The 21,804-nt window shown below is 37.4% G+C and overlaps 2 protein-coding genes across 2 annotated transcripts in view; one reads left to right on the top strand and one right to left on the bottom strand.

The window, feature by feature from the left end:
* Nucleotides 1-21,804, bottom strand: part of LOC101433437 (dihydrodiol dehydrogenase 3-like) — a 111,173-nt gene that overhangs the window by 3,523 nt on the left and 85,846 nt on the right. The window lies entirely within an intron of this gene.
* Nucleotides 961-13,396, top strand: LOC131272999 (aldo-keto reductase family 1 member C1-like). Its single transcript, XM_071210047.1, has 5 exons — nt 961-1,077; nt 4,596-4,718; nt 10,162-10,271; nt 11,144-11,309; nt 13,301-13,396. The coding sequence occupies exons 1-5, from the start codon at nt 961-963 to the stop codon at nt 13,394-13,396; spliced, it is 612 nt and encodes a 203-aa protein (XP_071066148.1).

Below are 21,804 nucleotides of genomic sequence, written 5' to 3'. Positions count from 1 at the left end.
GGAATGAAGAGATGGTGTCTCCTACAACTTCTGATAATGGTGATTGTAAATAATGAGGAAGCTGCCAGTAATTACTTAGAGTGTTAACCTAGAAAGATCCATTCTTTCCTATATATCTGAATAAAACCCATATATTCCCTGGACCAATTGATAATCGGTTACCAATTAAACCCCATGAGGAAGGATAGAGAATTTATAATCTTGTATTACCATTTGATTATCAGCCCTTATGCATTGGTAACCATCCTTCCTGTATGTATGTTAAAAATCAGACCATGATTATCTTCAAAAATAAAAATACTTAGTCTATTGGAACTTTATTTCCCTCTTTCAATTTAATCATGACCAAAAATCCTACTTATGATCGTCCACAAAAAAGACAGTAGGGATAAAGGAGGATGGCAAGGGTGCTATATAGGAAGAGGATCTGTCGTTTTTAATGATTCCTATGGAATAGTGTGGGAAAGTGCCCCTATGGGGAGTCCCATTGAATATAATGACAGATTTATTTGGCATGGTCTAAATAGTAAAGGACAACAAAAAATAATTTTTACTAAAAATAATAGTGTTTGGAAATATAAAGGGAAATGGATCCCTTCTCCATGGTGTAACATTACATCTATACATAAACAAAAGAATTTGTGGAAAGTTTTTCTAGGAATAGCTCCTACTGTAGAATGGATTAGGAATAATAGTAAGAATGGTCAATATTTGCATTTAGATCAAATTCATCATTTTTAATCATGTGTAAGAGACCCTTATGTATTTGTGGTCAGAAAATTAACCATAACTGAGAATGCTCTATTTTATAAAAGTGGGGCCTTGCATACTTGTTTGTCTGAAAATATTTTACAGAATGAAGATTTCATTACAATGGCTTGAAGGCAGTGGGGAGTGTGGATCCCAGTGCAACTGAACTGAATTTGGCAATCATCACCTGAGAGTCAACTGCTGTTCCATATGGCTCGAGAAATCCTGAAGTGCTTGAAGCGATTTGTGGGACTAATAGCTGGCATATTAGGATTGATTGGTGTCATTGCAGCTGCCGCTATAGCTACCGTGGCCTTGCATGGGATGGTGCAGACTCAACAATACATGCATGAATGGCATAAGAATGCTAGGGACTTATGGCATAGTCAAGAACATACTGATGGAGAATTAAACAGTAGAGTTAATGATTTAGAATCAGCGGTTTTACATCTTGGAGATCAAGTATATAACTTAAATCTACTTAGGGAATTGAAATGTGATTGGAATGAAAGTAACTTTTGCATTACTCCACTTGCTTATAATAATTCTATGTTTGATTGGGAAAAGATTAAAAACATTTGATAGGTCATAAAGGTAATATGTCATTAGAAATAGAAGAATTACAGAAAAAGATATTAGAAATGTCTCATAATCAGATTTATGTAGCTGAAGATAAGGATATCTTTAATGATTTGATTTCTCATTTCAATAAATTTAATCCAGTAAATTGGTGGAAGTCTCAACATTTTTTGTCAGCATTAGGAATAGGACTTTGTGTGTTAATCTTGTTGCTCATTGTTGTCACTTGCCTGGGACGAGAAGTATGCCGAAGCCTGCACCATGTTGATGCAATGGGACAAGCTAATAATTTGGTACTTGCAAAAAATCTGATATAGTTCCCCATGGTCAGAGGGCTTGGCTGGTAGTCAATGATGGGTAAAACTCTCAGAGGAGGGCAACCTAAGACAGGCACAGACACCCTGACTAAAACAAAAAAGGGGAAATGTGGGAAACAAAGGCATGCTGTTTCCATGGTAGCAAGTTACTTTCTGACCACTGGGTCATGTTGTCCCTAGAGATATATGTGCAGGTGGCTAATCTCTCTGGGAAACATAACATTCCAGCAGAACCCAGACTTGATATCTCAAGTAACCTGGGCAACAAGATTAATGAATATATTTGTTTCAATAATATAATAGAATATTATGAGCTTTGGTAACTATCTAATTCACTGTGTTAGTAAAAATGTGGTAATGGTAATAGTTATCTAGAATAGTTCCTGCTTCTCATGACCCATTGGGGTATATAAGCAAAACCCTGAGACTAATAAATTTGTCTGATGAGCTTGAGGCTTCAATGCTCTTAGATCTCCTGATCCCAATCTCTCTTTGTCTTTCATTCCCAATACCCTTCGAGTCTGCGACTCCAACACTAAGGTATAATAAAAAGTCTCTTTAGCATCCATATTGCTATCAACAATCTCTTCAAAGTGATCTAGGCCTTTTCCATCAAGTATCACAGACTTCCTCCAAAAAATACCCCTTACTCATTTATAATACCATTTTAGCATTACAGTAATTGCAAAAGCACTTCCCCACTCCTTGGTACCAAATTCTGTATTAGTCAGTGAAAGGGGTGCTGATGGAAAATGCCAGAAATTGGTTGGTGTTTATAAAGGTTATTTATTTGGGGTAGGAGCTTACAGATACCAGGTCATAAAGCATAATTTACTTCCCTCACCAAAGTCTATTTTCACTTATTGGATCAAGGTGGCTGTGAGGTTTCAGGCTTCCTGGGTTTCTCCCTTCCAGGGTCTTGCTTCTCTCTCAGGTCTAGGTTCCTTTCTTCCTGGGGCTGGCTTCTCTTCCTCTGTGAGCTTACTTCCCAGGGCTCCAGGTCAAGGGTTTAGCACCAAACTCCAACCTCAGAACTCCAACATCAGAAACCCCCAACTCTGTTTTTTCCATGCCTTTTACCTGTTCATCCCCACCCACCAAGAAGTGGTGACTCAATGCCCTAATCATAACTCAGTCATACCCAGGTACAGGTCAGATTACAAGCATAATCCAATATATAATTTTGGAATTCATAACCATATCAAACTGCTACATTCGATAACATATTTTAATTGGAAAACAGCCACAATTGTCCAGTGGATACCATAATGGACAGGGTGGACTTGGATAATTTATATCATGAGAGAAACTTCTAATGAAGAGCACTGTATCTAAATGATGTGGACTAGAATCTAGAAGGATAGGACTTGGAGTAGGGAAAGCAGGTAAGGAGCCACTAAAATAATCAAGAAGAGAAATGATGGTTTTATATCAAAGATGCCAGGGAGATTGTAAGAATCAGTTGGACTCTGAATCTGTAATGAAAGCAGAATGGATGAGGGGCGTGAGACAATGAGAAGGACCGATTAACACTGAAGTCCTTGGCCTGGACAAATGGAAAGGTGGAATATTAGTTAACAGAAGAACTGTTGATGTAAAGTACCAAAAATGGGTTGGCTTTTTTAAAGGGGATTTATTTGGGGTAAAAGCTAATGGTTTCAAGGCTATGAAAAGCCCAATTCAAGTCACTATAAGAGGTGCTTTCTCCCCAAAGCCACCTGCCTTGTGGTGAAGTAAGATGGCCACCGATCTCTGCCAAGGTCTCCGCTTTTCCACAGCTGTGGGCAAACCCGACAGAGGGCTTGTCTCTTACTGGGCCTCCCAGTCCTAGTGGCTCTGCTTACTTCCTGGGTTCAGCTGAAAGCTGTCAGGCATATGGGTCATTTCGCCCTGAACCTCCTCTCTTTGAGCCTCTCCTTCTCTCACATGGTAGATCAAATATGGTGGAGTTTCCTTTTACTGTGTGTCTCTATTTCTATCAGACTTGGCAAGAGGGCAGAGACTCAACCTGAGTTATGCCTTGCTGATGTAGTTCAATTTCAAAATGTCTCATACACACAGGAATGAATTTAGTTCACAAACATAATTGTTCTCTTTTTGGGATTCATTAAAGAATGTCAAACTGCCATAGGTGGAAATGACGTTCTGTGAAATGGAGAAGACAGGAAGAGAAACAGGTTAGGGAAGACGATTAGAAGCTGTGTTTTGGAATTCTTCACTATGATATGCCTACTCAGACATCCCAATAGAGTTGTTGAGTAGGCAGAGGAATCTAGGATTCTACAAATATTAAAGTCTTGGAAAGATCTTGGAGGAGATATCAATTTAGGAGTCTGGGGCAAGTAGATCGTATTTAAAGCATGAATCTGAATGAGATCAATAAGGAGGGAGAGAAGATAGAGAACAGACAAGTTCTGAAGAGTGAACCTAAAGCTTCCAATATTACAATTGAGAAAGACAAAATTCTAGCAAGAGAAGAAGCCAGGCAATTAGGATAACCACCAAAATAGTTCAGTGCCTGGAAGCAAGTGATGAAAGTATATTAAGGAAAAAATTTTCAACTGTGTCCAATGCTGCTGCTAGGTCAAATGAGCTAGGCATAATTGGATGTAGCAATGGATGAGCTTGAGAAGCCTCTTTGGTAGAATAGTGTTGGGGAGAGCCTTTATCAATAATAAAGAGAACGGGAGGGAAGGATTGGGAGCAGTGAGTATAGGCTTCTATTTTCCTCATTATGCAATAGTCACTTCTGTTTTTCCATAGAAGGAAAAAGTCATTTCTTTCTACTCCTTCCCTTTTTCATTTTTTACATTTTTCTTCTGTGATACAGCCAAAGTCAGTCAGCTTCATGGTCATTTCTTGACACTTGTTCTCACTAACAGTTCTCTCAGCATTTCTTGATGTATAGTCAATTTTTCATATTCCTTCTTCACAATCTCTTTTTCCCAGGCCCTGGAGAAATGTAAGGATGCAGGACTGACCAAGTCCATTGGTGTGTCCAACTTTAACCACAAGCAGCTGAAGAGGACCCTGAACAAGTCAGGGCTCAAGTACAAGCCTGTCTGCAACCAGGTGAGTAACTTCCTTAACCCAGGAGGGGCTTACACTTTTCTGTTCTTCACATTCTTCTTTCTGCACCTCTGCCAGATGCCTGTACATTCTCCCCTCCTACACATCTTACCTTTACATAACAGAATAGTCTAGAAAGCAGCTTATCTGTCTAGAAGGACAGGGATAAAACCCTTATTGTAACTCTGCCTCATAAAGTTTTAGTGAAAAGGAGGGGGGTGGACTTAACATTTAATTATATGAAAGAATTTAGAGGAAAAAAAGAGATCAAGGAGGGCAGGTAGAGTTAATAACACCTTGAGGGAAGGTGAACATTTACCTGAGCTTTAAAGGATGACCAGAAATTTTTGGGTGAAATGATTTGGAATGAATCACCTTTAGTAAGAAAATCCACTAACTTGTAAGTGTGATTATTAACAAAGAAAGAGTGAAAAGAAGATCAGATAGGTGTTAAGGGCTTGTGCTCCATTTGGGGGCCTGAACACTTTGTCAAAAATCAACAAGAGTCCAGGTTTGAGAGATGAAGTAACCAGTTTACAGTGAAGATAAAGGTGGAGGAAACCAACTCTAAGAGGCCTTTAGTAAGAACATAGGCAGATCTTGTCACTGACTAGGTCTTGGTCTGGTTCTCCTCCCTGCTTTTTACCATTAAATTAACTGTTTAAAAGTATCTATTCTGAGACTGTTTCCTTGTTCTAATTTACTTTTTTTAAGAACGTGGAACCTAGGACTGGTAGAGTGTCCTAGATTGGGCAATATAATTACAAAGTTCAAGAATATGTTTTTTATATTTAGTGCTGTGTTCTAGCATTAACTTTGCCTCTAATTTTTATCAAAATGTTCAAAGTAAAATTTAAAATATGATATAGTTCACCTATATATTTTGCCCCTGATATAAAAAATGGTTTGCCAATCTTGCCAAAGTTACGTGTGGTTGTTTGAAACTTTGGTTACCCCAGAAATTCATGTTCTTAGAGTCGATCTATTCTCTGAGTGTGAACCTTTCATAAGTAGGACCTTTTGAGTAGGTTTATTCAGAAAGGGCTTGGACCAGGGAGGGTCTTAATTTTCTTACTGGAGTCCTTTATAAATATGATGAATACAGAGGAAGAAAAGCCACAGAAAAGAGCAACTGAAAGCAATGAAATTTGGGAGAGAAGGGAGAGACCAGCAGACACTGCCATGTGCTTTTCCATGTGACAGAGGAGTCCAAGCTTCCTGGCAGCCAGATTTTGGGGATAAAGCATCACTTCATGATGCCTAGATTTGGACATTTTTCTCAGTCTAAAAAATGTAAGCTTCTCAAGCAATAAATTCCCATTTTTAAAGTCAATGCATTTCATGGTATTTGAGTTGCTGAGTGGTTTGGTAAACTAAAACGGATTTTGTTACTAGTAAAGTGGGGTGCTGCTCTTAAAAAATAACAAAAATGTCAATTTTTGTAATTAGGTAAAGAGCAGGGGTGGAAAGAATTGTGAGGTGCTTGAGAGAAAAGTCCTAGATTTCTTAGAAGAAACTGTCAGTAGAAATATGGACACAAAAGTTACTTCCAATGAGGCCTTAGATAGAAATAATGAACTTTATTCCAAACTTGAAGAAAGGTGATCTTTGTTTTAAAATGCCAGAGAACTTGTCAGAATTGATTATTGATGTCAGAAAGAAGGCAGAATTTGAAGTGATGAACTTATGTATTTGACTGAGATTTCCAAACTAAATGTGGAATATGAAGCGGGTTTCCTTTTGCTGGTTATAGTAAAATGTGAGCAGAAAGGGATAAGCTGGGAACTGAACTCTTGGGTACAAAAAAAAACCAAAACAGAATATTGATGGTTGGGAAAATTCTGGACTTCCAGTAACTAAGTAAGTACCCAGGGAATAGTGCTCCATGTGAAGATTTATCTGAACATGGGACCACAAGAGCCATACAGTGAATGTCAGGACTGGAAATGCAGTTATCTAGAGAGTTCATTTGTCTGATGATTTGGACTCCTGTGTACCATTTGTGAAACCAAGATTTTGGCAAGATCTGTTTTAAAAGAATCACTGCCAGCCTGGACTGAAAGTGACAGAAAAGGGGCACAGCACATTGATGGAAAAATCATTTTGAGTGCAGGACCATGGAGGCTGAGGTCTGGACTGAAAACATCTTCTCAAACCGAGAGAGCAAACCCACCCATGGGTGGAAAGGGTGAGGATGCATGGGCACTTGGAGAGGATGGGCCTTCTGCCCTGTTGTACAGGAAAAGTGTTACCACCACAGTTTTTGCAGATGGCTGGGGGATTGAGGAGGGCCTGGACACCTCCTCCATGCTTGGCAAGGATGGAGCTTTGAGCCTGGTCATCACCCCAGTGCTTGAAGATGTTGGAGCCTTTACCTCAGTGTTTGGTGAGAGTATGGCCATGGTGCAAGTCCTTAGAGAAGGTGGAGCTACCACCCCATCAGGACCAGAGGACAAGCCGTCCTTCCATAGATGACTCTAAGACCTTGAAATCTAATGGATTATACCCTGCAGGGTTTCAAAATTGTTTGGGCCCTGTGACCCCTGTTTTCCTTCCAATTTCTCCCTATAGGAATGGAAATATTTATGCTATAACTGTCCCTTCATTGTGTACTGGAAGCAGATAACTTGTTCTCTAAGTTTCACAAGTCCACAGATGGAAGGGAGCTGTGCCCCAGGACAGATCACACCTGTAACTGATTTTTTTAAAACTTTTTTTTCTTTAAAGAAGCTTTAGTCTACACAAATGCAACACAAAAAAATATAGGATTTTGATCAAACTTTGTTGTTAACACTGTCACTGAAATGATTTAAGGGATATTATGACAGAATGAATGCATTTTCCATATGGAAAGAACATGTCATTTTGGGATCTAGAGGGTGAAATGTGGTTGTTTGGACCTTTGGGTACCCCAGAAAATCATGTTCTTAAAGCTACAACATTTCTGTGGGTATGAACCTATTTTAAGTAGGACCTTTTGAATAGGTTTCTTAATAGGGACATGCCCCAGGCTGGGTCTTCGATTTCTTATTGAAGTCCTCTGTAAATGGGATGAATACAGAGAAAAAAGGCATGGAAGCAAGCAGCTGAAAGCAATGAATCCTGGGAGTAAAGGGAGAGACCAGCAGTCACTGCCATGTGCCTTGCCATATGACAGAGGAGTTCAGGATCCCTGGCAGCTGGTCTATGGGAATAAAGCATGGGTTCATGATGCCTTGATTTGGACATTATTCTCAGCCTCAAAACTGTAGGTTTGTGAGCTAATAAACTCCCATTGTTAAAGTCAACGCACTTCACAGTATCTGAGCAGCTTAGCAAGCTTAGTAACATGTATATATATATATATGTAGGTACATATGTATCTATGTGCCATGTTTATTGAATTCTTTCAAAGTAAGCTGTAGACATGACACTTCACCCCTACATACCTCATGATACATCTCATAAGAATGAAGATATTCTCCCACTCATAATTTTTTTATCTCAGCAAACTAACAATAATTCTCTAATAACATATACTATCAATTTCATATTAATATTTCCCTATTTGTTCTAATAATGCCATCTATGGGTCTTCTTTTTTGACCAGGATCCATTTCAGCTTGCATATTCCTATTTATGTTCCTTGATGCTCTTTTCATCTGTAACCAACACTCCGTCCTTTCTTATCCCATGATACACTGACAGGTTTTCATTAAATATTGTAGATTTAGCAGAATTGCTGCCTTTGTGATACTGGTTTCTCTAGTACATAATTCTATGCAATAGAAGTTACATCTAAAGATTTAATGATCTTCAGATTAAACATTTTGGGGAACAAAATATCAAGTTGCTAAATCCTTACAACTGCAGTCCATTAGGAAGCACATAATGACAGGTTGTCCTGTTATTAGTGAGGCTAGATTTAATCTCTGCATTACCTGGTAGCCAGAGCTACTCTATAACATATGATTTTCCCTTTGCAATTACCAAGTTTTATAATGGGTGATAATTTGGCATGAGGGAAAACTCATTTTCTACAACTTTTGATGTAATGGTTGATATCCATGTAAGATTTTTGCCTGAAACCATTATTTAATTGGAGTATGCAAATCATAATTTCCTATTTTTATCACTGTAGCAATTTGATTTGGTTATGAATTACAAAAGTAGATACTAGATTATGTTTTTAACCTGGTCTGTACCTGGTCATGATTAATTATCATTAGGGCTTAGATTGGGTCACATCATTAGGGCACTGAGTACTGATAAACAGCATGGCAATGGACAGAGTTCAGGTTTTTGATGTTTGAATTTGATGCTGAAGCCTTAAACTGGAGATCCGGGAAGTAAGCTCACAGAGGAAAGAGAAACAAGCCCCAGGAAGATGCAAGCCCTGGGAAGAGAGAAACCCTGAACCCAGAGAGAAACAAAATCCTGGAAGGAAGGAACCCAGGAAGCCTGAAACCTCGCAGACATTGGCAGCCATCTTGCTCAAACACGAGAAAATAGACTTTGCTGAGGGAAGTAACTTATGCTTTATGGCTTGGTATCTGTAAGCTCCTTCCCCAAATAAATACCTTTTATAAAAACCAAAGCAATTTCTGGTATTTTTGCATCAGCACTCTTGGACTGACTAATAACATCACTGTTTATACTTTCCTTAGCTTAGATTTTTCTACATTGAAAAATTCATTCATCAACTCAGAATAAGCCAAAATCATAATTATTAGATAAGGCAAATACTTATCTCTTTTCCTTTAATTATAAATATACTGAGGAGTACTGTAATAATCATGTTCAATGGTGATGATTCTCTCACTCATCACTGTGGACTATCATGGATTTCTCCTGATTCAATGTGATAAGAAATGTAGTAGTCGAATTCCATTTGAGCTCAGTGGTTTGAGCTTTAAAAAAAAATTCAACTACCGGGAGCAGGTAACTCAGTGGTTTGAGTACCTGTTTCCCACATAAGAGGTCCCAGGTTCAATCCCTGGTGTCTCCTAAAAAAAAGAAAATAAGGAGAAAATTCCACTTGATGATCATATCTACTCAAATGAGGCCAATGAACCCCCACTCCCAAAATGGTGTGCTTGTCTTTTCACATGCCCTCTTAAGTCATTGACTGACTTTTTCTTTTCTGTCACAAATTGATTTCCATAGCTCAAATGGTTCTTTCCCTACCTCATATCAAGTATAAGTCATTTTTCCTTGTAGAAGGTGATGGCATTTAGAACGAAGATCTGGTCAATAGAGGTGCTTCTTCTATGGAACATCACAGTGTTGACCTTTCCAGGGGCAAGTGACAGAAATTTAGTTTGTTCAATTCATTATTTCTTCTTGATAATTTCTGTTCATGTTTAACATGAAGAGGGTTGCCTTCTTTGACTTTTACTCTTTCTTTCACATTTTAGTGTGATTTTTTTCATATACTCTAACACATTTCTGTCTTGGCATTCCACAGGTAGAATGTCACCCTTATCTTAACCAGAGAAAACTGTTGGACTACTGCAAGTCGAAAGACATTGTGCTTGTTGCCTATAGTGCTCTGGGATCCCATCGACATGAAAAGTGGTAATGAGAATAGGGGATTTACCTAAAATCCCAGTATAGATGAAACATTTTCAATCATATCAAGCTGTTTCCTGGATATAGCTCTCAATTGTGTGTTTACATGATAGGGATTTCAGAAACACTCCTTTAAAACCCATAACCCAGCACATTGTTTTACATTTTATGTATTATTAATAATACATATCTGCTTTGAAATCTAAACAATCCAAAAGGCAGTACCAAAGGCAAAAGCTTAAGTCATAATTTTAATAAATTTTTAGCTGATTAAAACAGTTCAAGAGCAGCTTCTATAAGCATTACTTTATCTATAAATAATAATATTATGTAACTCCCGGCTATATGAGGCTTGAAAAAAATTACCATTTGAAAATGTTTTGTTAATTTTTATTGAAATATTGCACATTATACTTAATGATGAGAATGAATAGTTCTCATTTAGAGCCTGCAAGAATTCAGCATCACGTTAGAAAAGTTAAAATGAACATGACCAAAATCTTCCCTTTCTTTCTTCCATGCAGTTTATTTTCCTTCTTCTAAGGTTTACCAAGAGAAGAATATAAACAAAGGAAAGTAGAAAAAACAATTCAAGGGCCTGGAACCATTTTTCAAAGAGTCAAACAATTAAAAATGACCTGGAGGACATGATAAAACACAGATTACTCGACTCCACATCTGGGGCTCTGATTCAATAAGTCTGGAATGAAGTCCTAGAATTTGCCTTTCTAATAATTTCCCAGGTTGTATAGTGTTGCTCCTCTAGTGACCATATTTTGAGAACTACTGGTCTAATACAGATCACCTTATTCAGTCAGGAGCCTCTAAAAAGTTGAATGCCTGGCAACAGCTACTCAGTCTTTCTGTCTTTCTTCCAGGGTGGACCAGAACTCACCTGTTCTCTTGGATTATCCAGTTCTTTGCAATATAGCAAAAAAGCACAAGCGAACCCCAGCCCTGACTGCCCTTCACTACCAGATACAGCGTGAGGTCGTGGTCCTGGCCAAGAGTTTAAATGAGAAGCAGAGTGAAGAGAACTTTCAGGTGATAAGTCACACTGGGGGCCTCAGGAGGCCTCTCTATTACCCTCACCATGTATTCTGCTTTGTAAGCATCTCAGCACATCTTTGGGCCACATTGATTTCCCTAACATTTCCTATTTAAATATATATCAATGTGCAGTCCCAATAGTTTTCTCCTTCTTCCACAACATCAGGAAACGATTAGCTGAATGGGGAGATAATTGGACAAGATTTGCATTCTAACCCTATCTCCATAATTGAATCTGTATCCTTGGTGAAATAATGTCTCATTTTCTTCATTTCTAAAATAAAGGAGTCGCATTATGTGATCCTCTATATCTGAATCTGTAGGTTATATTTGCCAGGACCTAGCTGAGACCTCTGAGCCTGAAGTTTTCACCAAACCAGACAGAATGGATAATCCCCCCTTGAATTTGCTTGTTTTCTGAGGTTTGTAGACCATACTCCCAATAACAATTTCCTCCCCGAATTCCTACAGAAAGGGGTCCATTGCAAAGAGTAATGGATTGTTCTTCTCATCCCTGAAATTTTAAACTTTTAATGAATTAATTTTTTAAATTATTCTAAAAGTTTAAAAACTAACAAAAAAAAATTCTAAATAGTATGAAATGATATCAAGTGAAAAGTAAGTATCTTCCAATCTCTTCCTCAGTCCCTAATTGCCTTATCTTTCTTCCCATATCAGTACCTGTTGGCCTTTCCCTGTAACACTTCTGAAGAGACATTCCTGAGTACATACTTTCTTTAGTAATTAGTGCAGAGTGCACAGAATGGTATACACTCTGTTTTTTAATTTTAATGTCAGAGACACAAATTTTATTTTTGATGTAAAAAGAAATAAGCTTTCTATTTAAATTATGTGCTGTCAATTTAAGCATTGAGTTGAGTAAGTTAATTTACTTGCCACATGCTTTCTAAAAATATGAAATATATCATAAACACAAAATCTGGTATAAGACATAGATTTAAACCTAAAATAATAACAATCAACTGAAAACCATTTGTGTTATGAAATAGTACATTTTGCTAATCTGATCCTTACAGATCATATCTCCTTCCCTCAGAGGAATCTGTTTCCTAACCTTGAGAATGATCATGTTTCTTTGATTATTTTTATAGTTTTATACCTAAGCGCATGTCACTTAAGGTATCCATCATTTTAACTTTCTTGAAATTTATCTAAGGGGAATCAAACTATATTCTTCCATAACTTCATTCATTTAGTTAACATTAAGAGTGAGAATCATCAGTTTTGCATATGTCAGTAGTTTGTTCATTTTTACATCTACATAGTATTGCCTTTTATAAATATACCATAAATTAGTTATCAAAATATTTACATAGAATCTTTAATTATTTGTGTGATTTTTGCCATTATGAACAATGCTTCTAAATACATTTTTACACAAGTCTCCTGGTACTATTATACAAGTGTATCTTTCGGATATATTCTTATATCTAAGACTCAAATTGCTGGGAAATACAATATGAAGAGGTTTACATTTATTTGATTATATAACATTTTTTCCAAAGTGATTTTTTTCTATCTTATACCTTTATGGGCCACATATGAGATATCCCCTTCCTCTACTTTCCAGCCAATACACAATGTTCTTTACTTTTCAACTGTTTTGCAATCTGCAGGATAGGTGATAACCCCTCATTGTGCATCTGGTTTTTTTTTTTAATTTCCATGAGAACAGGCAGAGTTTAATTTGCTCATTTCTATTAGTTTGTGCATCTTTTATTTAATTTGCTAGTAGGAGATCATTATTGTATCATCAGCAGTAGCTTTGTAACCAACTACCCTTAAACTTAGTTGCTTAAGGTGAAAAATATTAATATTTTTTAGCTCATTATTGTGGATTCACAGTTTAGGCTGGGCTAAGCTGATATTTCTCCTGTTCTTGGCTAGGGTTTCTCATTATTTGCAATCAAGTGCAGGGTGGCTAGACTGCTCTGATTCACAAAGTTAACTGTGCTCTTTTCCAGCATGATGCACCTCTCCTCCCCAGAGTTTTTCATCCTCTAGCCAACCAGCCAAGGCTTCACTTCATGATGGTAGCAAGGATCCAGGAGACTGAATAAAAACATGCAAAAAATTTTCAGGTCTAGTGTGAAAGTGGACACACAATTGCTTCTGACATTATGTTGGCCAAAGCCAATATAAGGACAGGCCTGGTTCAAAAGTGAAGAATTGAACTCCACTGCCTGAGAGGAAGAGCTGCAAAGTCACATGGCAAAGGGTAAGGATACAAGGAAATGTTAAGAATGCAAAGCATATTTACAATCAATCTACCAAATTCATATATTCAAGACATTAATTCTTTGGCGCACACACACATATTTGTTGAAGTAGTTACTCCCAATTTGTGCTTTGTTTTCATTTTATGGTATGGTATAGTTTCATGAACCAAAGTTCTTTCTTACTCTATGGTAATCAGTTTCATCACGCATTTAATGTGTGGTTTATCATTGTTGTGTCCTTTCATATACTGATCACAGGAAATTGTTCATATTATTTGCTAAAGAATTGTATTCCTTCCTTAAAATTTGTCTCTTTTATTTTCATGGAATTGATATTTTTAGTGCAAAGTGAAATTAGGATTCATCCATATCCAAATATATGTATGTGTGGTATGTTTATATATGTGTATGCACGTGTGTATATGTGTGTGGGTTTATATATTATACATATAATTAAAACTGATATCCAAATGTCTAGACACCAAATATTGAAAATCCCATATTTGTCCACTAATGTTCATTGTTAACTCTATCTAGGGTCCCTACTTTATTTCTGCACTCTCTCTTCTCTCAACTGGACTATTAACATTTATATACAGTCTTAATTTGATGGAAATAAGCCTTGCCATACAAAATAATAATAATTCTTCCTCTCTCCTTGTATTTCACTAAGAATTCTGATTATTTTTAACTGTTTGTTCTTTTCCATATAATTAAAATATCCCTAAGTCCCATAAAAATGTGAATTTTTGAATGAAATGCTGTGATAGCATAGATCAGATTGTAGAGAAGTGACTTCTTTGCAACATTGAAAATTCCAATCTATGGCCATAATGTCATTTTCCAACTTTTGGGTGTTCTTTAATATCTGTTAATAAATACCAAATTTTCGCCACAAATGCAAGTGTTTCCTTTTTCCTAGATTCATTCATAAATCAATAATAGTTATGCTAATTCTTTGAAACCATTTCCTAAATTTATAATTTGAAAATTTACATATATATATAAAAGTTGAAAGAAAAGCATAATAAAGCCCTATTAATTAAGCCATCAATTGTTAAAATATTAACACTTCTCAATGCTCTCTCTATACCTATCTACTATCTATACTCCAAAAAAGAAGGAAGGTCCAACAATGAGCCCTTGATACTAATGAATATGCTTGTGAGCCTGTGCACCTGAAATAAGAACAAGGCCTAGAGCTGCAAGGTGCCTAAGAGTTAGCTCCTGATAGCCTCCATGTTGCTCAAATGTGGCCAGTCTCAAAGCCAAACTCAGCATGTAAATGCATTGCCTGCCCCACAGTGTGGGACATGACTCCCGGGGATGAGCCTCCCTGGCGCCGAGGGATTACTACCAAGTACCAGCTGATGATGTAACTAGAAAATGACCTTGAATAAAAGGGTCAACTCAGACCAGCAGAATATCTCAATCTACATATAATACCAGGAGTTAAAAATGCTTTTTGACCTGAATCAAAGGGGGAAATGGAAAAGACAAGAGTTTATATGGCTATGAGTCTCCAAAAAGAGCCAGGAGGTTATCAGAGGGGTTGCCCTTATGCACACCTTAGCAGATTCCCAGAGACAGATAAAGTAGATACAACCCCAGATATTGGTTCTTCTGATGAGTCATGATAAGGAAAGTATGATGAGTCTGATGGTCATGATGAGGAAAGTATGAGAGTTCTAAAACTTTGTGTCAACACCAGAAAGACAGAAGCCAGTTTGAGATAAGGATGAGACAAGCTTTCCTGAAACACTCAAACTGGATTCACTCCTGAAATAGTCATGCAATGGTACTTACACATTCAAAACTTGGCATAGATATTTTACCATTGCTAATTTTTGGTGTTAAAGAGAAAAATTAAAATTAAAATAGGCAATCAATGCAAAAAGAACAGGGAAATGAGGGAAAAAAGGTAAGTCTTCACACAACCTATTTTAGTTATAATCATTTGTATCACTTTATATTATGCATTGTTATTACCCGAATGGTATTGTAATTTCCTTGGATATGGGGCCATATCTTTTCCCATGTCTTTGTATCCACTTGTGAATCTGACAAGTATGTTGCAAGTAGTAGACAGTTAGTAAATAATTAGTAAATAACCAATGAATTCATAAAATGGAAGTAAAATTGCCATCAATAACCTGTATCCTCTTTTTTTTAGTTTTGTTGTGTATCATTTAAAACTACTTATTTGTGCTGTGCTTATAGCTAGACTATTTGCTCAAAACAAGGCCGAATGAGTTTCTGCTTTCAGTGAAAATTCAAACCATTTCTTAAAAACAAGAAATCCCTTTGCTTATTTATAGATATAGCTAAGGGAGACTAATATACTTGAATATTTACAGTAGTACATTTCTGAGTGTTCAATTACAGGCATGGAGATAATTTGATTTATTTAATTATTTTTTAAAAGAGCCGTTGTTATAGCATGACTTTTATGGACATTAGAAAGGTAGGCTTCATAAATAGCCAGGAAATAAAATTTTATATTTTGGCCCTAATGTTGGCTTCATAGAAACCATGTTTTTATCTCCCCAGAAATATAATCATTGCCTCCACACTTACCCACCTTGTTTCTCCTTTTAGTGGCATTGACCACCCTGAGTATCCATTTTCTGAAGAATATTAACAAGGAGGCCCTTGTCATGCCTTCTTCCAGGAACTCCTGTGTGTGGAGAATGATGCTGGAAATGTCTCAAATGCTGTTGACTAGAGACATCGCTTCTGGTTAAATCCATCCTGCTTAGCAACTCACTCTAAATTAGAAATTAGAATCAAATCTATTGAAAAGGCATTAAATTCTTCTTGCTATGTGAAAAAATAAGATTTAATTTTCTTTAAGATTTTTACCTATTCCAGTTTCTGTCTCTTTTTTCCATCTATAAGAGCCAAAACCATGATTTGCCTAATATTGGGGAGGAGGAATTGAGAAAGTGGTTTTATAGACATTCCTGGGTTGAGCCTGAGGGTGTGGTCTTTATCCACTCAGGAAAACATTAGTTAGCAGGCAGGTATCAGTCAGGGATTCCTGAGCATTTTAAAGCACACGAAAACACATTGCATATAGTTGGAGAGGTGAGGCACACATCAAAAGGATAACCAACACTGCCAGAGCTCCCTTTGAGAGCCAAGGGTCAGCGCTCTAGGAAGCTGGGAAGGAGAGGTCACTATGGGCTGATGTCCACAGAGGTGGGTGGGCAACCAGTCTGAAAGGATGGACTCAGATACGTGTGTAGGGCCAAGGGGTAAAGCACATTCTCTGATAGGGAAATGTTAGAAAATGAACTTTTGATAATGTTATTTTGTACATAAAGGGAAATTTCCAACACTGTTTTACTAAAAAGTCTGAGCTGAGGATCAGGCATGAAGCACTGTATGTTTCTAAGGAACAGTCATGACTGCCTCGGCTGTGATAAGACAAGAAGATGTTTAGTACGATAATTTTCAGATTCCCTTAGGTATTAGAAACAAATTCTTTTTTTTTTTCCAAATTCTACTCAATTCATTCATTTTAAAAAAAATATTACATTCAGAAATATGAGGTCCCCATTCACTCCCACCGCCCCCACCCCACCACTCCCCCCACAGTAACACTCTCCCTCATCATCATGACACATCCATTGCATCTGGTGAGTACATCTCTGGGCTTCGCTGCACCCCATGGCCTGTGGTCCACACCATAGCCCACACTCTCCCGTGTTCCATCCAGTGGGCCATGGGACAAATGTCCGGCAATTGTCCCTGGAGCACCACCCAGGACAACTCCAAGTCCCGAAAATGCCTCCACATCTCATCTCTTCCTCCCATTCCCCGCACTCAGCAGCCACCATGGCCACTTTTTCCACACCAGTGCCACACTTTCTCGATTATTAATCACAATAGTTCATGAATAGAATATCATTAAGTCCACTCTAATCCTTACTGTATTCTTCCTTCCTGTGGACCTTGGCTTGGTTGTGTCCATTCCACATCTACATCAAGAGGGGGCTTAGATTCTATACTGATACTGGATGCAATCCTCCTGCTTTCAGTTGTAGGCACTCTAGGCTCCATGGTGTGGTGGTTGACAGTCTTCAACTCCATGTTAGCTGAGTGGGGTAAGTCCAATAAATCAGAGTGTAGGAGTTGAAGTCTGTTGAGGCTCAGGGCTATCATATTTTCAGTCCAGAGATTCAAATCCCCTAGATATATCTTAAACCCCAGCATCAACTACAATTCCAGTAAAGAAGCATGAAAGGCTTGTGAAAAGAGATCCCATCTGAGTCCATCTCCATCACGCAGAAACACCAGCTCCAAAGAAGGGCCAACCGACATGGCAGTGAACCCCATCTGCCATGACCATAGAACCTGTGGGTCTCTTTAGGCCTCAAAAGGACCAATACCTGGGGTTGTATCTACTTTATCTGTCTCTCAGACTCTCCTCAGGTGTGTATAAGGGCAATCCTTCTGATAACCTCCAGACTCTTTTTTAGAGACTCAAGAAACAAATTCTTAATTTTACATATTTGATCTTTTTCATTGTTTTAAACAAGAAGCAAAGTATACTTCTGTAAAATAAAAAAAATGGCTAATTCATTTAGTAAACCAAAGATATCTAAATTTCAAACATCTTTTAAAAACAATGTGTGCAAATTAGCACAAAACTTACAAACTTTGTTAACTTTTCATAAACACATTTGCAAAAATGCATTTATTTTCCATTTTTATTAAGTATAAAAATTTAATCACCTAATCATGAGGAACCAAATTTTCATCTCAAAACACTTTTATTGAAAACTTGGCACAGTTTGGTATGCCTATTATTATCTTTATTACTATTACTGGAATAATGAAAATGTTATAAAAATGATTGAAATGATGAATGCACACCTATATGATTATACTGGCAGTGATTATACCCTTTGGAGGGTTATTCTTTATTAGTATGTATCAATAAAATTGATTCATTTAAAAAAAAACTTGGCACAAAAGACAACCAGCAGAAAAAGTAAAATAAAAATTTGGTGTAATGATATGGGCTACTGGTCAAAGTTATTTGAGATGACCACTGTTTAGGACATGGATACGAATTCCCACATTTAGGCCTGCACAATTGCTTCTCTTCTTGGCCTCTTTGTCACATCAGTGGGGCTTTCTAAAGCCATATTCTTCACCTGAGCTAACCAACCAAGTCTCACTGCCCATAGTCTCTCTGGAAATGATTCAATTCTTAAATTAGAGGGGCCCCAAAATTTTGGAGTGCCCCAGAGCTAGTTCCTGCACCCTTTTCTATCATCACTCACTATCTTTATGACCTTAGGTAGTCATAGTTTAAACGACATCTATACATTGAGAACCTTGAAATCAAGTTCTCCTGCTCATCCCTTTAACCACATGCCTGACTGGAATATCAAATGATCTACTCTAAATGTCTACTTGAACATCAATGAACACCTCAAACTTAACATGCCTCAAACAAAACTCCTTTAGTCTCCTTTAGTTTCCCTATAATCCTGCTCCAGCTTCAAATTTCAAGTTTCAGTAATTCGAAACTAAATTCTTTTAGTCATAATGCCAAAAATTCTAGAGTTAAAAAAAATCGTATAGTCATTATATAGGTAATTTTATATCTCCATGATATGTCCAGTTATCATGCCAAACACTTAAATATATGTCACTGAAAAGATACTATGAACTGGTCATTAGCATATATAGTGATTTGATCTTACATGAAGGAGATTATAGTCAATATTGTGGTAGGCTCATCCAATAAGATGAGGCCCAAGGAGGAAAATACTGGGGCTTCCCAGAGAAGAAGATACTCTTCTGCCTCAAGACTAACACAATTCATGACCTTATTATCAAAGTAAATCATAAATGATATATATATAATGATATAATAGTAAATCATAAAGTGTGCGTATACATATATATATAGTGAGAGAGAGAGAATACCCCTGATACCTATTTTGGTGCTGAGAATGGTTTCAGAGAAGCCAAATCTTGAGGATGAGTTTTCTGAATTTGTTCTGAGGTTTTTGAAATTAGTTTCCTAATCTGATTAGATTTAAGGGTTTTAATGACTTTATTTTCAGTGTTAAACAGGATACTGAAGGTCCATATGGTGATGTGGCAATAGAGATATGCAAAATGTCACCACAGCATATTCCTCATCAGGTTCTGGGTGAGTAGGTATTTGATACTTGGCAACATTTTTTATCAAACTAGCCAATATAGTGAGATTGATTTGTTGCTCCTAATCATGTCTATTGAGAAATTCCCTGAGAAAGTAGGAAAATAATAGGCTGAGTTTCAGCACTTTAAATATCCAATTCATGTATGTATAAATGAGCAGAGAGATTCTACTATGTCTACCTTGAAAGAAACCTTTATCTCCTGTAATCACAGAGCTTGGATTTCAGAAAACTAAAGCCATAATCTTACCCTGGAAATGTATTAATTACAACACAAATTGAATTCCCAACATTGCTGGTAAAGAGAGAGCACTGATCAGGTGGGATTAGTTGGTATGGTGACATATGGGAATATCCCGATGTAGGTGGGGACTATGAACCCTTCAATTCTGCTGAGTCTTCTTTTCCAGTAGAAGCAGCCTTTCCACCCACATCAGGAGGCTAATCTAGCATTCCTTAACAAACTCTTGGCCCCTCCAGAGGTAGTTGCCACTCAAAACATTTCTGGTTGCCATTGGGACCTATCCCCATCACTTCTTCTTTTTTCAAGACCTATAGTTAGACTCAAGTCCCACCAGGCCCAAAGGTAAGGTACAAATTGTGACTCATGAAGTAATGTGCTATACACCAAAGTAACTGCATGATTTCCCCAATTGATACAGACAGAAATCTGGGGGATACGTGTGGGAAAGGACATTAAAAATGTGGGATAGTGATGGTAGGAACATTTATAAACATAGGCTCATTAAGCAGAATTTCAGTATTCAGTGTCATAGTGGGAGGGTTTTGAAAGAGCTCTAACAGTTCGCTTGCTTGGTTGATTGGTAAAACATGTTCCAAAAAGTGGACTACAATAAATGAAGATGAAATGCCAGAACTGCCTTAATATACCATAGAGTGAGGTATCCAGAGGGTTATAGAGATTGGAATATTAGGATGGATTAATAATGATAGATCATGCCATCCAACTTGGGAGCATCCAGAGGACATGACTTTCACACTTTCACAATGAGAAGGTAAATTTGTGAGCGGAACTCCAGCATCCTTGAAGAGGTCTGTGGTCGCTCTTCCCTGTAGGTAAAGAATTACAATGGGAGCTGTTGCCACTGAACAGGGACCCCTTAATGCAATTAAATAATTGGATCTCAGTGTAGCAGAGGCAAAATAGTGGCAACTAATTAGTAAGGACAATGTAGGCAATGCTGCCATAATGGGCAGCAGAGTCAAAGCAGTAGTCCAAATAGTCTGACTGCAGAGGCTTATTGTGGGTACTTGATCATGATTCCTTAAAAGAGACATATTTGGGTAGTCTACTAATTCTTACTTGATTTGTATAGGTGGAAGAGTTCTAGAACAAGTGAACAGAAGGCTTACTAATCTTGTTTCCACACTTCCCCAAAGGGATGTATGGTCTTTTACCTGGATGAAGTGTTCACTGAGGAAAAGAAATATTGGACTTTTGGGTGAGTACTATACACTGGATCTGAAAAGGCAATAATCCAGGAAAATGAAAACTGTAGTCCACCAGATGGAGGTAAACCAGACTTATGGAGGTCAGGTGAACAATTATTTTTAATTCAGGTCTAGTTCAGTGGTGCCCTGAAGTCTTCCTGTGGTTAACTACCAAGTTTCAAAATGCATAGCTGGAATAAACATAGCAACCTGCAGAATTCTAACATTGCTTCTCCGACCTTGGAGTGAAGAAAATTATGGTAAACAAAGGATAAATGGAAACCACTAGAACCACCTCTGTCTAAAATAACAGTAAACCAATAGCTTCACTGGAGGGATTGCAGAAATTAATTATCAAGTACTCAAAGGATGAGGGAGGAATGACTAACACCAATCACTATTTAATTTGCCTCTTTGGCCTGTGCAGAAAAGTGATGAATCTTGGAGAATGACAATAGATAATTTGAATTTTAATCAGGGAGTGTATCCAATTCCTGCTGTTGTTCTAGATGTGGTTTTAATGCTTACGAAAATTATAAATTCCCTGGTACCTGATAGGCACTTATGATCTGGAAAATGCTTTTTTTTCTCAATATCTGTTAGCTAACACCA

This window comes from Dasypus novemcinctus, chromosome 20 (assembly GCF_030445035.2).
Source record: "Dasypus novemcinctus isolate mDasNov1 chromosome 20, mDasNov1.1.hap2, whole genome shotgun sequence".
Taxonomy (NCBI): domain Eukaryota; kingdom Metazoa; phylum Chordata; class Mammalia; order Cingulata; family Dasypodidae; genus Dasypus; species Dasypus novemcinctus.
This window is presented reverse-complemented; position numbering and strand designations above follow the sequence as displayed.

Excerpts from the sequence above, each read along its gene's own strand:
- LOC131272999 (XM_071210047.1), top strand. The coding sequence starts at position 961 with ATGGCTCGAGAAATCCTGAAGTGCTTGAAGCGATTTGTGGGACTAATA. Across the intron at positions 10,272-11,143 it reads TCCCATCGACATGAAAAGTG|GGTGGACCAGAACTCACCTG; the intron begins GTAATGAGAATA and ends TCTTTCTTCCAG. Across the intron at positions 11,310-13,300 it reads AGAGTGAAGAGAACTTTCAG|CATGATGCACCTCTCCTCCC; the intron begins GTGATAAGTCAC and ends GCTCTTTTCCAG.